The sequence below is a fragment of the Apodemus sylvaticus genome, chromosome 20, assembly GCF_947179515.1.
Source record: "Apodemus sylvaticus chromosome 20, mApoSyl1.1, whole genome shotgun sequence".
Classification (NCBI taxonomy): domain Eukaryota; kingdom Metazoa; phylum Chordata; class Mammalia; order Rodentia; family Muridae; genus Apodemus; species Apodemus sylvaticus.
In genome coordinates this window covers 54,722,653-54,739,704 of record NC_067491.1, presented here as the reverse complement: position 1 = coordinate 54,739,704, position 17,052 = coordinate 54,722,653, and the positions used below count along the sequence as shown (strand labels likewise).

Genomic DNA, 17,052 nt, shown 5'->3' with positions numbered 1-17,052 from the left:
TTTTTTTGAGACAGGCTTTCTCTGTGTAGCCCTGGCTGTCCTGGAACTCACTCTGTAGACCAGGCTGGCCTCGAACTCAGAAATCCGCCTGCCTCTGCTTCCCAGAGTGCTGGGATTACAGGTGTGCGCCACCACCACCCGGCTTTTTCTTTCTTACTTACTTTCTTTCCTTCTGTCTGTCTGTCTGTCTGTCTGCCTTTCACTTTTTTTTTTTTTTTTGAGACAGAGTTTCTCTGTGTAGTCCTGGCTGTCTTGTACCTTGCTTTATAGACCAGGTTGGCCTCGAATTTAGAGATTTTCCCGTTTCTGCCTCCCAAGTGTTAGTATTAAAGGCATGTGCCACCACCACTCAGCAATTTTCTGTCTGTAAAGTGGGAATAATAATCTGTACTTAAGGGGCTGGTGAAACGGCTTAGTGGTTAAGATCACTGACTGCTCTTCCAAAGGTCCTGAGTTCAAATCCCAGCAACCACATGGTGGCTCACAACCATCCTTAATGAGATCCAACTCCCTCTTCTGGTGTGTCTGAAGACAGTTACAGTATACTTACATATAATAATAAATAAATCTTTAAAAAAAATCTGTACTTAAAGCACGGAAGAGATAACACCATGGAGCCATGCTCCTAGCATACAGCGGGGGTGGGGGGCTCAGAAGGATCTGTTTCTGTTCTTGATCACAGAAGCTGTGGAGAGTCAGCACACATTAATGTTGTCTGCTGTGCAGTAGCTCGGTCTACACAGCACACCACTTTAAACTCACGTGCCTTGAGCTCTGCATGGAGAGCGGTGCCTTTGATCCCCACACTTGGCGGATGGCACGGAAATACAGTAGGTTCATGTCTACACAACGAGACCCTGTCTCAAACAAACAAGGTCTTGGGTATAGCTTGGCGCTAGAGAGCCTGCTTAGCATGCACAAGCCCTGGCTCCTATCCACCGTTAAAAACAAAAGAAAGGGGTTGTTGTTGTTGTTCTTTTGTTGTCTTGTTTGTCCTGGAACTCACTATGACGCAATGACAATGTAGACCAGGGTAGCCTCCAACTCACAGGTCCACCTGACCCTGATGAGATTAACGGCATACAACACGAAGACTAGCTAAGAAAAAAAGTTTTTCTTGCTGAGTTTGGTCCACATCACTGGATTTGGTGGACCAGCTAGATCCATCCTGGCTTTTTATCTTCCTTGAGAGAGTCTGGGTTTCCTAGCATGGAGAGGCCTGGGAGAGAGACAGAGAGAGACAGAGACAGAGAGAGAGACAGAAACAGAGAGACAGAGAAATGGAGACACACTGAGAGAGACAGAGACAGACACAGAGAGACAATGTCAGAGTAAGCAGAAACTGAGGGTCAGCGAGGTCCGAGAGTGTGTCAGAATTCACCAGCAGTAAAAGAGAGTAAGCAGTGTGTAAGTAAGTGTAAATCTAAGCAGTGAAGCAAATATTTAAGTATGGCTGTGGAGCAAAACATCAGGTCAGCTTAGTTATTACTAAAGGTTTAAGAGGTGGAACTGAGAAGAAGATGGTGAGCTGAAGGCAGAAGGTGGACTTGAACCCAGGGCTCCTGCCTCCCGGCCTTGCACGTCAGACTCCTATGATAGCACCTCTGTGCTCACCCACATCTGGCCCACCCCGGGTGCAGTGCTTGGGGCAGAGCACCAGAAGGCTGGCTTTGAGCAGGGTTAGGAGACTATTCTGGTGTTTGGAGTGCAGTGGTGCAAAGAAGACCCGACTCCGCCCAATCTCACGCCACTTCTCTGGCCAGGCCAAGTGGCAGCGTCTGGCCTCCGAGGGCACTGCCCGTCTGGACATGTTTGAACACATCAGCCTGATGACCTTGGACAGTCTGCAGAAATGCATCTTCAGCGTTGACAGCAACTGCCAGGAGTGAGTCTCTCTCTGTCTTTGCCTGGGAACCTGAGTCCTGGACCATGGGAGGAGGCTGAGGAGACTGACTGGCCAGAAGAACAGGAGGCCTATAACTGACAGCTAAGGCCAGTGAGAAGAGAAAGTGTGGTCCTTCCTGGGAGGGGGATTGTGGGAATTGTAGATGAGCAGTATCATTTAACAGGCAGTTTGAACAACATCTTGGAAATGAGGTTGAGGTGGGTGGTAGTTTTTTGTGTTTTTGATTTGTTTTACTGTTGAGACAAAATATCTGAGCAATACGGCTTAAGGGAGAAGAGCTTGTCTGAGCTTCTGGTGTCAGGGGTTTCAGTCCTTCCTTGTATGGAAGAGTGTGACAGGGCACCTCCACTGTAATGGCAAAGAAGTAGAGTAAAGGTTGCCTGTGCTTGGAACCAACATTTCACCTCCTTCCCCTGTTACCTGCGTGAATCCCCACCCAATGCAATATGGCGGGCCATATGCCTGGTAGGCCTTTACCCACTCGGTCAGTCGTGTCTGAAATAACCCCACAGACACAAGTAGACGTTTGCTTCATCAAACTCCTAAGTGTGTCTTGAGCAAACAAAGATAATCAAGATTGACTGTTACTAATCCCGGTAGAAGAAGGGGGCGTGGGCACCCAGTCCCGCCCAGAGCCAAAGAGCTATTTCAATTGGTACCTTCTGGGAAAGGGAAACTGTTTTCTTCAATGGAGTGGCATTGGGTATATCTACCACACTCCAACGAAGGACGCATGCTCCGGAGTTGCAGTAGGTCAGTATAAATCAGACTCTATTTTTGTGCCTGTGTGTCCTTTTGTTTCATTTTTCTTAAGAGAGAATAAAACAAAGTTGGGCGGGTGGGGAGGCTCAAGAAAGAATTAGAGGAAGGGAAAGAATATGATCAAAAGTAGAAATAATTAATTAAAAAATATTGAGCATTGCCAGGTGGTAGTGGTAGATGCCTTTAATTACCCAGTACACAGGAGGCAAGAGAATCTCTGAGTTTGAGGCCAGCCTGGTCTACAAAGTCAATTCCAGGATGGCCAGGGCTATAGAGAAACCTTGTCTCGAAAAAATAAAAACAAAACAAAACCATGGAACTTTTAATTTTTAGAAAGGATCTAACTACACAGCCCAGGAGGGCCTGGAGGTTCACAGTCGATCCTCCTGTCTCCTTTTCCTGAGTATTGAGTTTGTAGCACAAACACCATGTCCAGGTCGATGTCAAGGATGCTGAGCGATCAGCCAGACGGATGTGAACGTCCCTTGAGTTTCCCAGGCAGCCCTAGGTATCTAAGAAGATGAGAGTATTCAAGTCACAGTTGAATGTGGATACCAACTCTTTAGAGGACTGACAGTCAGGTAGAATATACAACTTAGGATCCAGAGAGGGAAAGATCTGAGCGCGGTGCCGAAAACGGCACATCTGCAACAAATCAAGGAGGAACCGCAGAAGCAGATGTTGAGTGAAAGCAAGCTGAGAGCACTGCCCAAGTCCACCTGGGATCGGGGCCCTGGGCTCATAAGGAGGGAGAGGCAGAGAGAAGTCCTCTCGGAGGGCACTTTTGATGGGTGAGGTGTTTTAGTCCTGCATCTTTGCCTGGGGATCTTCTGGGGTTTCACGCGTTCTAAGACTCTGCTTTATCTCTCGCCTGCCCTGCAGGGCTGACAGTGAATACATTGCTGCGATCCAGGCGCTCACCTCCCTTGTAGTGAAACGGCACCGCCAGCCCTTCCTCTACGCGGACTTCCTGTACTACCTCACTGCTGATGGGCGGCGCTTCCGCAAGGCCTGCGACCTGGTGCATAGCTTCACAGATGCTGTCATCAGGGAGAGACGCAGCACCCTCAAAACCCAGGGTGTTGATGAATTCCTAAAGGCCAAGGCTAAGACTAAAACTTTAGACTTTATTGATGTTCTCTTGCTGGCCAAGGTGGGTTTTTCTGGGAACTAGGTCACATGGATCTCAATGTTCAACATTAGATAGGAGTTGAACTTAATCTTAAGAGTTCTAGTGAGACACAGACGGTGACTGTAAAATGGAGGGTTAGAGATAAGTTTTAGAGGGGCTCTGCTGAATGCTGTGTAGATGTCTTAGTCAGGGTTTCTATTCCTGCACAAACATCATGACCAAGAAGCAAGTTGGGGAGGAAAGGGTTTATTGACCTTATACTTCCACACTGCTGTTCATCACTAAAGGAAGTCAGGACTGGAACTCAAGCAGGTCAGGAAGCAGGAGCTGATGCAGAGGCCATGGGTGGGTGGGGGGTGTTTCTTACTGGCTTGCTTCCCCTGACTTGCTCAGCCTGCTTTCTTATAGAACCCAAGAGCACCAGCCCAGGGATGGCACCACCCACAAGGGGCCCTTCCCCCTTGATCACTAATTGAGAAAATGCCCCATAGTTGGATCTCATGGAGGCACTTCCCCAAGTGAAGCTCCTTTCTCTGTGATAACTCCAGCCTGTATCAAGTTGACACACAAAACCAGCCAGCCCAGTAGAAGAAGCAAAGAACAGCAGAAAACCATGGCGGAAACTGTGAGGCAGGCTGTGAGGATGACACATGGGGGCCCCTGAGTGTGCAGGGGGTGTCAGAACTTGTGGAAAGACAGACTCAGGAGCGCTCAGACACTGTATGAGTTGCAGTCTTGCTTTGTGTACAGGATGAACATGGTAAGGGGCTATCGGATGAGGACATCCGAGCAGAGGCCGACACCTTCATGTTTGGAGGTGAGGGTCCCTGTGTAGGGCTAACGAAAGGGTGGGAAACTGTTAGTCCCCAGCTCATCCATTGGGGGACATTCCTTCCCTCCACCCCTTCCTTCCCCATCCTTCCTGGGGACCTCACTGTCCGGCTTGTGATGCTGAAGCAGCCCAGAGACACAGCCTTCCTGTCTGTCCCTCAGGCCATGACACCACGGCCAGTGCGCTCTCCTGGATCCTGTACAACCTGGCGAGGCACCCGGAATACCAGGAGCGCTGCCGGCAGGAGGTACGGGAGCTGCTGAGGGACCGAGAGCCTGTGGAGATCGAATGGTGAGCCCAGATCCTGTGGTCCTTCTGTTTGCCTCTTTGCCCCCCAGATGGGGAGAGAAGTTCTTTTTGTTGATCCTGGTCCCTGAGCTCAGAGGGAGATACCCAGCCCGGCCAGAAAGAGAAAGGCCGTATGCCGCAACCTGGCTAAGCAACATGAGCAGACTTTTACAAATCACCCGTAGGCTCTGTAGACTGGGGAAATCTTCCCTACATTGCTGCTTGAAAAATTAGTGACAGTGTGAGGAGAGCAGATGCCACCAGCACAAATTCAAAACTGCCCTCGATGCTTCGATGTTCTGCTTAAACGTGCGTCTCCTCCCCGAGACCTTAGCTCCTCCTTTATCTCCGCTCTTCTGGTCAGTTCACACCTTGCGCTCAGTGCTGGGGATTCACAAGGATCTCCAAGGGTAAAAGTTATATGTCCCGTCATTCACGGAGCATGTTCACACCGCTGAGTTCAAGGCCAGCCTGGGCAACAAGGCGTAACACCTGTCTCAAAATAAAGTGGTAGCAGGTTTTGAAGTAAGGTTGTCTCTGTGTAGTCTAGGCTGGCCTCAGATCAATCCCCGTGCCCTGTTCTTGAGTGTCAGCATTATAAAACTGTGTCACCGTGCCAATTCCTAGATGCATTTTTTAAGTTGGCCGGTTTGTGATGGAATATTTGCTATCCTGCCCACACTGGCAAAGTGAAGGGCTCGAGTGATTATTCTGCTTCGGTCTACAGCTCATGTAAACTGACGAAGGCAGAGTCAGGAACCAAACGAAGAAGCCAAGCTTGGTTTTTTGTTTGTTTGTTTGTTTGTTTTGGGATTTTTAGATTTGTTTTTTTCCAGACAGGGTTTCTCTGTGTAGCCCTGGCTGTCCTGGAACTCACTCTGTAGACCAGGCTGGCCTCGGACTCAGAAATTTGCCTGCCTCTGCCTCCCAGAGTGCTGGGATTACAGGCGTGCGCCACCACCACCTGGCTAGAAGCCAAGCTTCCTGATAGCACAGTGAAGGAGATAGTCAGAAGGAGCCGTCTCTGCTGTCCCAGGAGGAAAGCATGCCTGAGACAGTTTGGGGGAGTAACATGCCTGGATACTTAGGACATGCACACGTGTGGACCAGGGACGCTCCTCGTGAGACTCGAGCTGGGAATACAGTGTGTTTGACTTGTTAAGCATTTGAGCTTTTAACCAGAGGCGTGTCTGCTGAAGACCTTTGGAAGCCACTCTAGGAAGGCAGAAGAGAGTGGGAAAGCCAGTTTGATCCTTCAGGCTGGAATCTTGGCACCGCGTGGGGGGTGGGGGGAGGACTGCCAAATTATATTGAGCGCTAGGCAGCTGGGCTACAAAGTAATACTTGTCTCAAAATGAACGTAAAGATGTGCGAAAGGCTGTCTTTAGGGCAGTTGGGCGGTGGGCGGAAGTGGCTACGGCGATGCATTTGTAGGCCTTGTGCGTCACTGTGGTGTCACTGTTGCCCAGGGGCCTCCTGGGGAGCTTGGCCAGGGCATGAATGCAGCGCTGAAGATCACTGGGGCGGGGCAGTGGGGACAGTTGGAGTATGTAGCTTGACTTGCAGCTTCTCCATGTTTGCTTTCCTCTAGTCTCCTGGGCGGTCTCTGGCCCTTCAGTCAAATGGCCTTGTAGGCCTTCCCTCGGCAGTAGCAACCACACACATGTGTATGTAGCCATCGTGCCTAACTGTTCCTTTTTTTGTGGTCTGTGTGGCATTCCACAGTTATTCAGTTCAGAAGTCCACTGAGGACACATAGAGGAATATTTTCAGTGAGAACAATATTGCTGAATTGCCCTTGAGTATCTCTGTGCTGATTTACTGTTCATTGTGTAAGAGAACTAGTGATTCCTATTGCTCCCTTTTGATGAACTGTATAGGACCTTGTTAAATGGATGTATCATGACGTATCAAAACATTCCCACTTTGAAGGATATTTGCCTAGCTTCTAATCTTTTTCTCTTTTTTGAAATTTCATATTTATTTATTTAGTGTGCATGTGCATGCATGCACGTACATATGTGTGTGTGTGTGTGTGTGTGTGTGTGTGTGTGTGGTGTGCATGTGCACCTGGACACACATGTACTATAGTGGATATGTGGAACTCAGAAGACAATGTGTACAATTTCTATCCTGTGGGACCCAGTGATTAAAATGAAGTTATCAGTCTTGGCAGCAGGTGTCTTTACCCTGGGAACCATTCTGTTGGCCCTCCGGCCTTTCCTCTAACAAACACAATGTAGGAAATATCTGTGCACTTCAACCCTTTGTAACCCATATAAATACCTGCGTAGGACAAATTCCAAGACTAGTTGCTGAAGTGAGACATTATGAATCTATGCTGGGGTTGGGGAAGTGACTCAGCAGTTAAGAGCTGTTCTTGTAGAGGAGCAGAATTTGGTTCCTAGCACCCACTTTGGGTGGCTCATGACCCCTGTAACTCCAGCTCCAGGGGTCTGGTGATGTCACTGGCCTCTGCAGGCACACACACACACACACCACCACCACCACCACCACCACCACCACCACCACCACCACCACACCAGACATACACATATAAAACACCATTCATTTTCTTCAAGGGCTTTTTGAGTTCTGTAACTTAGTGGCTCTGGGGCCACCCACGTCCACCCAGAGACCCAGAGAGTGCTCACTTCTTTGCGTCTCCGTCAGTACATGTTGTAAAACGTGAGAGTGTTGGACAGTCTGAGAAGTTGTGGCACACTGTGCTGTATGGAGGAGCAGCACCGTGTAGACATGTGAACACGGCGATCATGTTTCGATCTGCAAGGCATGTCTTTTGCTTTGACATGTCAAATGACTTTGTTTTCCTAACTTTGGCATCTCTATGCTTTGCTTTCTTTTCTGGTTTACAAGAACTCTTTTTAAAAATATTTTTAATCTTTTGTTTTTAAGACACGGTCTCACTATGTAGGCTGTCCCAGAACTCAGTCTGTAGTCTCAGACTGCCTGCCTCTGTGTGAGATTAAAAGTGTGCACCAATACATCTAGCAGTTATTTAACTTTTAATTTTTATATATTTTCATCTATTTGTGTGTGTGTATGTATGTGTGCATGTGTTTGTGCATGAAAGTGCATGTGTATGTGTGCATACACAAGTCCATGCATGCGTGTGTGTGCATGCATGCGTGCGTGTGTATGTGTGTGTGTATGTGTGTGTGTGTGTGTGTGTATGTGTGTATGTGTGGTGGGTGTGGGTGGGTGTGGTGGGGGTGTCACAGATGACAGAAGAGAGGTTCAAGTTCCTTGGAACTTGACTTATACCACCTGTGAGCTGCTTAGCATGACTACTGGGAATCAAATTCAATCCTTTAGAGGAGCAGTAAGTTTAACTGTTGAACCATCTCTCCAGTTTGAGAGTTTTTAAAAACATGTGTATGGTGTGTGTAGGGAGTGGACTTGTGTGTTTGTATGTATGCAGACAAACATGTGTTCATGTGTATGTGCATGTGTGTGGAGGCCATACGTTGACATCAAGTGTCTCCCTCGATTTTCTTCTGCACATTCTTTGCTGAGTCAGGATCTCTCAGTGAACAGGAGCTTGCTGGTGTGGTGAGTCCTGCCAGCTTGTCTGGTCTGATCTGCTTCTGCGTCAGCTGTGATTGACTGGAGATCCGAACTCCACCTCTCACGCTTGTACGGCAACTGGTTCTTCATCTTCAGGAGCATAGAAATCATCCTGGTTTTAAGAACGATCTTAGTCTAAGAGCGCTTAATTTACTGCTTTTTCTTTCAGTGCTAGGAACGGATGGATGGACGGACGGGGACACACACACACACACACACACACACACAGCTTTGTGCACAGTGGGAAGCACTGTGTGAGCCTCACTCCCTGCCCTAGCTTACTGCTGTTCACAGTACAGGCGTCCTTGTCAAGGACGCTGGTGCTGGGTCCCCGGGCTGCCATCTCTCCACTGCAGGTAGCCTCTGGACTTGTCCACCTCCTCAGTATCAGTGCACAGGCACCCTCTACTGCCTCACACCTCAGCCACTCACTAGCTCTCCTGACCTCGTTAATTTTTGCCCGCAGTAGATGTCACATAACATGACATCCCTTCCACTACCAAGAGACGTCCATTTCTCTGATAACTTATAATCCGGTCTCTTTCTCCCTTTCTCCTTTTCTTTCCTTTTTTCTTTTGCCTTTTCAAGGCAGGGTTTCTCTGTGTGTGGCCCTGGCTGCCCTGGAACTCATTCCGCTCAGGCTGGCCTTCAGCTCAGAGGCCCACCTGCCTCTGCCTCGAGTGCTGGGATTGAGACGCCACTCCCTGGCGTCCCCCCCTTTCTTTAGTCACCTCCCCCACCTCTTCCTTCTTGACACAGTATTACTCTGCTGACCTGGTCGGTGTCCACCTTATGACAATTCTTCTGCCTCAGCATCTCAAGTCCTGAAATTATAACTGGGATCCACCATGCTCTCCTCTCCTCCCCCTCCCCTCCCTTCTCCTCTGTTCCCCTCCCCTCCCTTTCCCTCTCCTCTCCTCTTCCCTCCCCTCCCCTTTCTTTTTTGAGACCTGGCTTCCTACTTAATCCTCACTGTGCTGGTACTCACATAGACCAGGTGTCCTCGAACTCAGGAGACCCACCTGCCTCTGCCTCCCCGAGTGCTGGAATTAAAGGTGTGTGCCCTCTTTATTTTTACCAGATAATAACTTCTCATGTTCCTGAGCATATCTGGAGTCCCGGCACTTAGGAAGTAGAAGCAAGAAGATCAAGGGTAAAGGTCATCCTTGACTACATAGCTAGCTAGTTCAAGGCCAACATGAGAATTTAACAAAACAAAACAAAGGGGCTAGAGAGCTGGCCCCATAGTTAAGAGAACTTACTGTTTTTCAGGCAGCTCCCGACCACCTCTAATTCCACCCTCTTCTGGCCTCCACAGACACAGGCACATGACCACTAATAACTTTATTATTATTATTATTATTATTATTATTATTTTGGTTTTTTGAGTGAGGGTTTCTCTGTGTAGCCCTGGCTGTCCTGGAACTCACTCTGTAGACCAGGCTGGCCTCGAACTCAGAAATCTGCCTGCCCCTGCCTCCCAGGGTGCTGGGATTACAGGCGTGTGCCGCTGCTGCCGCCACCACCACCACCACAACCGACCGGCTAACTTTAAAATTTTAATATTTTTAAGAACAAACAATATTTTAGGTACAGAACTATGGCTCAGTCTCACTGAGTGACCAAGGGGCATTGTTTTGCTCCTGGACAATTGTGTGGTGGTTTCCTTAGGGACGACCTGGCCCGGCTGCCCTTCCTGACCATGTGCATCAAGGAGAGCCTGCGGCTGCACCCCCCAGTCTTACTAATCTCCCGCTGCTGTTCCCAGGACGTCGTGCTGCCAGATGGCCGGGTCATCCCCAAAGGTGCCCTCAACAGCGGGAGGAGGGGCCTGGGTAGGATGGTGGTCCCCGGAAGCAACGTCGACCTGTGCTAACTGTCTCCTTACTCCACAGGCAACATCTGTGTCATCAGCATCTTCGGGGTTCACCACAACCCTTCGGTCTGGCCGGACCCTGAGGTGTGACCCTACCCTTTCCCCACCTCTGGGACCCGGGGCAGAGGTACAAGCCTACCAGGGAGACCAGAGCTACCATCATGGAGATGGGGAAGAGACATGACCCACTAACCTAGTCTTTCCTGACCTACAGGTCTACGACCCCTTCAGATTTGACCCAGAAAACCCACAGAAGAGGTCACCTCTGGCTTTTATTCCCTTCTCGGCGGGGCCCAGGTGAGGAAATGGTCTTGGGTGAAGGGGAGAACTCTGGTTCTGACAGTGAGACCAGGGGACAGTTGGGTGGATGAGGATTATGTGTCTCCTCCCCGACCTTTGCCTGAGTGATGTGCAAAGGTCTGCAGAGTCCGCGGTGGCAAGGTCAAGGGCTGAGGTCGATACTCAGAATCATGCCCTGGTCTGCACTGGGCGCTGGGACTAGGCTCGGTCCCACAAATGCGGACGCCCACGCAGGGTCCGGGGCACATCAGCGCCCCATTGGCCTTCCTGACCGTGCGCAGCGGGGACCGGGTCAGGTTGAGTCCGAGGATGCCTGGCTGGGTCCCTGCGCAGTCGGAGTCCCCACACCCCGTCCTCCCGCAGGAACTGCATAGGACAGACTTTCGCCATGAACGAGATGAAGGTGGCGCTGGCGCTGACGCTGCTGCGCTTCCGAGTCCTGCCCGATGACAAGGAGCCGCGCCGGAAGCCGGAGCTGATCCTGCGCGCGGAGGGCGGGCTGTGGCTGCGGGTGGAGCCTCTGAGCGCGGGCGAGCAATGACCTCACTGCTGCCTGGGGACCTCTTCACCCGCGCTCCTACCTCGGTATATCTCTGAATAAACAGAACTGCCTCCTGTTCCTTGAGTGATTGTGAGCACCCGACCAGAATTTTATCACCAGATCCTCACTGCCTCCTGGGTGGACCCCGAGGGTCGCCGTGCTGATGAGACTTTTACTGGAAGACTGTCTTGTGAGCCACAAGCAGGAGAGGGGAGCAGGTTTTTCCGGCACTTTTGAGGCTGTGGTCATTGAGGCAAACCCTTATATACACTATGTTTCCACCTTTATTCTAGTCCATCACATTTAGAGCTATATCCTTCTGTCCTTCTGTTTCATGTGAAGGGATAGTTGTAAAGTCTTAAGCAGATTGTTCCTTAGGCGAGGCGAATCTCTGAGGATGGCTTTGTATAGCTTTCAAGCCTTGTGGTGAATAAAGCAGCTAAATTTACATGAAACCCCACTGACACGCTCCGAGGATCCTTTGGCCTTTTCAACAGTAGTGCAGTTGTCCCTGGAGCCTCCTACTTCCTGAAGGAGGCTCTCACAAATTCCCCTTATCTAACCACTTTGGGCTTTGACTTTTCAAATTCTCCCATCAGGAGACCATTAAAATTGAGTTTCTGAGTTGGAGGCCGAGCTGGTACACAAAGTGAGTTCCGAGACAGCAAAGGCTATGCAGAAAACCCTGTCTCTAAAAACAGAACGCTCACCATTTCTGTCGGATCTAGTGGTACAAGCCTTTAATCCTAACACTCAGGAAACTGAGGCACATGGGTCTCTGTGAAATAAGGTTAGCTTGGTCTACATAGCAAGTTCCAGGACAGCCAGGACTATGTAGAGAGACCCTGTCTCCAATATGTGTGTGTGTGTGTATTTATATTTGTATAATTATATACATATATATATATATATAATTTTGTGTTGAATGTTTTGTTTGTATGTGCGTTTCATACGTAAGTATAGGTGTGTACAGTCCAGAAGAGGGTATTGAATCCCCAGGAACTAGAGTTACAGGCAATTTTAAGCTGTCACGGTGGTCCTGAGAATAGAACCCCATCCTCTCCCGTGGCAGCAAGTGCTCTTAACTGCCGAGCTGTCCTGTGGGAAATATATCCCGCAAGCAGGGACTTCTACCCCACCTTTGATTATTCAACTCCCAGAAAAAAGACATGGTCGACCTTTAATTTATAATACGCCTTTATCAGCACTGAAGCTGTTATCTACCCTCTGTGTTATTAGAATCTGCTTTCCTTTAGATAACCCCGAGTTATTACTTACTATGTTTCATCGGGGCTGCTCTTAGCTCCAGTTGGTTAGCCCTGATGGCCATCATTTTAAAGTTCTTACCCCATGGCGTCTTCTCTCTCCGCCTTCCGCTCCTTCCCGCCCTACACCCTGTGGTTCTCCTCTGATCCTAAGCCCAGTAACCCCAAGCTGTCTCAGTTCTGCCCGGCTCTAGGCTGTAAGCATTTTAATTCACCATTCAGGAATAACTTGGAAGGCCAGGTCACATAGCACCACTTGACACTTGAGTCTCTCAGCTCTGGGAGCAACCAGCCTTTAGGGGGCCAGTATTTAACATTACAATACAAGCAGCATCAGACCAACCCAATATACCGTCTCTCCAGCCCCTTGATTTCCATAAAGCTATACTGTGTTTTGAAGGGGGTAATAAGGTTTTTTTTTTCAGTTATATTTTTATTTTCATATAATTTTTGGCTGTTTTGTGCCTTTTGGGTTTTCACATAAATTTTATGATCAGCTAGCTGAACATAGTGGTACATCCCTTTAATCTTGGCACTCAGAGGCAGAGGCAGGTGGGTGTGGCCAGGTCCATGCCACTTTGACCTACATGGTGAGACCCTGTCTCAACGATGTCTACAAAGAATGCTGTTCGACTTTTGTTTAAGACATTTTTAAAAATATATATTTATTTTATGTATGTAAGTACACAGTTGCTCCTTTCAGACACACCAGAAGAGGGCATCGGATCCCAGGACAGTTAGTTGTGAGCCTCCATGTGGTTGCTGGGAATTGAACTCAGGACCTTTAGAAGAGCAGTCAGCACTCTTAACCGCAGAGCCGTCTCTCCAGCCCTGTTTAAGGCGTTTTTAAATCAATGGGTCAATTTGAAGAGAATAAGCGTTTTAATGTTGTCAAGTCACCCTCTCTATGAACATTGTATATCTCTCTATTTATTTGGATGGCCTTGAATTTTTGTCATCAGTGCCTTGGGGTTTTTCATTATGGATATCTGGCACACACTTTGTACAACTGAGCACGCACTGTGTGGTTGTCCATCCCCTGTGGGGAAAAATACTCCTTTTCACTAGGAAATACTCCATCCTTTGATTTATGATGGAGCAAACTGTTTCATAATCTATGCATCGTTTGCTACCCTGTTTCATTTCCTGCTTTGGACAGGCTTTGAAGGTTCTTCGAAGAACCAGCGTGGACCCTGTTTGTCTCCTGACCGTGGAGAATATGCCTCCTGTAGGACGGTTGGAGAACAGCTGGCAGAAAGGAGTAGTCTTCATGCATTCAGTGTGTGTGACTGCAGTGGTGATTCTGGGAAGGGCACATGCCACCCTGCTGAGGCTGACTCTTGATGTTCTTGCTGACTGAACAGAGGAGGCAATGAGGCAGGGAGAGGGTGGTGAGGCTGTTCATAACATCCTACCAGTGTCGGAAGCCGGGGCGTTCCCGCCATCCCCTTTCCTCATAGCACTGCTGTTAGGGGGTTGGTTCTTTGAGCACTTGCTTTCTGAGACCAATCACAGAGTAAGTCCCGACAGGTTTCAGGGTGTTTTGGAAGACTATGTGATCCGAGCTAGGGCCTTGTCCACCCTGAGCAGCAGCTCTGTTAAACGGACATCTCTCCTCTGGATGCCACCCGTGGGGTCTCCCCATGTGACCCCCAGGACTCTGGCTCAGAGGGCTGAGGAGCACGTGATAGGAAACCCCGAGGCCACCTTCATGCTAGGAGTAGATGTGCTTTATGTACGCCGCCATGGTTGTCATAGTCCTGTAGAGGAGCAGAGCCACTACAATGAAAATACGTTAATGAGGGCTTTATTCGTGTGTCTTACACAATTCAAAACTGGGGCTACCTGAAGAACCATTGATTTTCAACCCACTTTGGAAGTATGATGAATCTGGCTTCCAACGTCCTGCAAAGGTGGCAGAATCAGGGGAGATTCACTCAAAAGCAAAGGGTGAAGTGGGGCAGAAACACGCCACCCCCGCTTTTCCTTCGCACCTCTTTATATCTAAGCTGCAGTGAGAAGGAGCTGCCTCCTAGGAAAGGCCTTCCTCTCCACTTCATCTTTCCAGGGGAACACCCTCATAAGCCCAAACCAGTCTCTTAGTTGATTCCAGATCCAGTCAAGTTGACCACCACAAGTTAAGCATACCACACACACACAGAGAGAGAGAGAGAGAGAAAGAGAGAGAGAGAGACAGAGAGAGACAGAGAGAGAGAGAGACAGAGAGAGAGAGACAGAGAGAAAACAGTAAGCACATTTTATACAGAGGGCTCTGCACAATGTAGCACTTTCCCGACACACCCCACCCGCTCTGCTCACAGCAGCCCCAGGAGCAATTCCCAGGCCCTTCCTTCACCCGCCTTTTGGCTCTTCTCCCTCCTCCTCAATGGATGACTGACGGCTCATTCCCCAGCTTCCAGGACTGCAATCAAGAGAGCTGGGCAGTCAGAGAAAGATGGGCTGGGAAGAGGACTTACACAGAGTCCCCTGGTTCTGTCCTCTCCTGTGTGCACCTCATCTCCCCAATACCCTTTTCACTGTCCACCTCATCCCTCTCCCCCCTCCCCCACCTGACGTGTGTCCTCATCCCTCTCTCCCCCCCTGGCCCAGCAGGGCACAGCCTCAGCCGTGTTCTCACAGCCAAGCTCTTCATCTTTGCAGTCTGGTCTTGATGATCTCTGGCAGGGCTGCTTTCTTTATCCCTGTGCCTGTTGTGCTTAAATTCTAAGCCTCACAGGAAGAACATGAATTTTCCCAGGCTGTGAGGCTAACGGGCAAGAGTATCACAGAACCTTAGTTCCACAGCAAGAAATGTCGCATGCCACCCTTCCACCTTGCAAGCTGCTCTGGGGCCCAGGTTTAACCCAGTCCTGGCCTTCTGGCCTCTGAAATTTCCAGTTCTTTTTCCTAGTGTATAGGAGGGCATGGCTTCTGGACATGTGGTGACTCAGAATAACCCCTGCTCACATCCCCGTTCTTGCCCTTCATCCCAGAAAGAAGTGCCCAAGTTCTAAAGATCAAGTGCTTTATAACCCTGAGATTTCTTATCTTTAAACTAGGCTGGCCCTACCCCCACAGATTGGCCACCTTCCTGGGCCCAGGCTGTCGTAAATCCTTCTAGGTCAAGGAGCCAGAGGCAAAAACCCTAAAAAAGAGTGAAGAGACTGGGGGGAGGCATATGAGAAGTTACGAAGCTGCTGCTGCTGGGGCTATAGGAGAGGGCTCAGGATGGGGCAAGCACTGCTTAAGACTAATATGGCTTCAGGGAGCAACGGTCCAGGCTGTTTCTAGGCAACCGAGTCACTCACTGGTCATGCCCATATGATTTAGATAGGTCTGAACTTTAATCAGTCTCTCTTCTTCTCCATGTCTTCCCGGGCTAGTCTCCCTCTCCTCTCCTCCTCTTCCTACTCCTTCTCCTCTTCCTCCTCCTCCTCCTCTTCCTCCTCCTCCTCAACAGCAGCAGCACCTCTGTCTCCTCCCCTCTCATCCCTTCCCATGCATTTCCTTGAGTATTCCTTCCCCTCCCCCCCCATCTGCTCTGTCCCCAGCCCAAGCAGTCCCTACTCCTGTCCACTGTCCCTGGAGGCCCTTGTTCTCCTCTGAGCTCTTGTAAAATATAAGTTAGAAGGCTGGGGTTGTAGCCCAGTTTGTACAGTGCTTGCCTAGTGTAGAAGAGGGCCCTGGGCTTGGCCTTCAGTTCCGCATAGACTGAGGATAGTGGAGCACACCTGTAACTCCAGCACTCAGGCTGGAATTAGGAGGTTTAGAAGCTTAAGTCGCCGGGGTGTGGTGGTGCACGCCTTTAATCCCAGCACTTGGGAGGCAGAGGCAGGAGGATCTCTGAGTTCGAGGCCAGCCTGGTCTACAGAGTGAGTTCCAGGTCAGCCAGGGCTACACAGAGAAACCCTGTATAGCATCAGACATTATTTCCAAACTCAAAATACATAAATTATGATCATACAGTGTAGTAAGCCACCTTTGATCATTCGCCATCACAAGATGGCGCTGACCGGATGCAGCTCCCTGGTGGTAAACAACTTTAGTACAAGCGCAGTATGCTGTATATGTTATCACACTTAAATGCTAATGAAGAATTCAGTTAGTTCACCTATTAGGAAGTGGCACACTATCTATCTTCTGCAGACGAGGCTGAAAGGCTATATAAGGGTGGCAGGGAGAGGGCTCGGGGCCGCAGAAAGAAGAAAGAAAAAGTCCTGAATAAAGCGTTGCAGAGAAGAACCTGGTCCTGTCGAGTCTTTCCTTGCGGGTCGAGGCTGGGCCCAATAATACAGAAGAGTAAATATTAGCTAAAGTGTTGTTCAGGAAAGTGTTATTTCCTATTCAAGAAAAGGAAGGTGGTAGTGAATGTCTTTAATTCCAGAATTCAGGAAGCAGAGGCATGCAGATCTCTGTGAGTTCAAGGCCATTCTGATCTTGGACAAGTTCCAGGACAGACAGGGTACTCACAGAAACTGTCTCAAAAAGATCAGAAAGAAAGGAGTGGGAAGGAAGGAAGGGAGGAAGGAAGGGAGGGAAGGAAGGAAGGGAAGAAGGAAGGA

General features: G+C 49.3%; 1 protein-coding gene across 4 annotated transcripts in view; it reads left to right on the top strand.

Annotated features, from left to right (window-relative positions):
- Nucleotides 1-11,309, top strand: part of LOC127670400 (cytochrome P450 4F6) — a 29,884-nt gene extending 18,575 nt beyond the window's left edge. For 3 of the 4 annotated variants that reach the window (XM_052164759.1, XM_052164757.1, XM_052164758.1), the window contains 8 exons: nt 1,764-1,885; nt 3,551-3,821; nt 4,551-4,617; nt 4,794-4,923; nt 10,180-10,313; nt 10,404-10,468; nt 10,599-10,681; nt 11,048-11,309. In XM_052164759.1, the coding sequence (XP_052020719.1) occupies nt 1,764-1,885; nt 3,551-3,821; nt 4,551-4,617; nt 4,794-4,923; nt 10,180-10,313; nt 10,404-10,468; nt 10,599-10,681; nt 11,048-11,225 (1,050 nt within the window). In that variant the 3' untranslated portion in view covers nt 11,226-11,309. Of the gene's footprint in view, nt 1-1,763; nt 1,886-3,550; nt 3,822-4,550; nt 4,618-4,793; nt 4,924-10,179; nt 10,314-10,403; nt 10,512-10,598; nt 10,682-11,047 lie in introns of those variants that run through there. The other variant, XM_052164760.1, reaches the window with a different exon arrangement.
- The last annotated feature ends 5,743 nt before the right edge of the window (nt 11,310-17,052 follow it).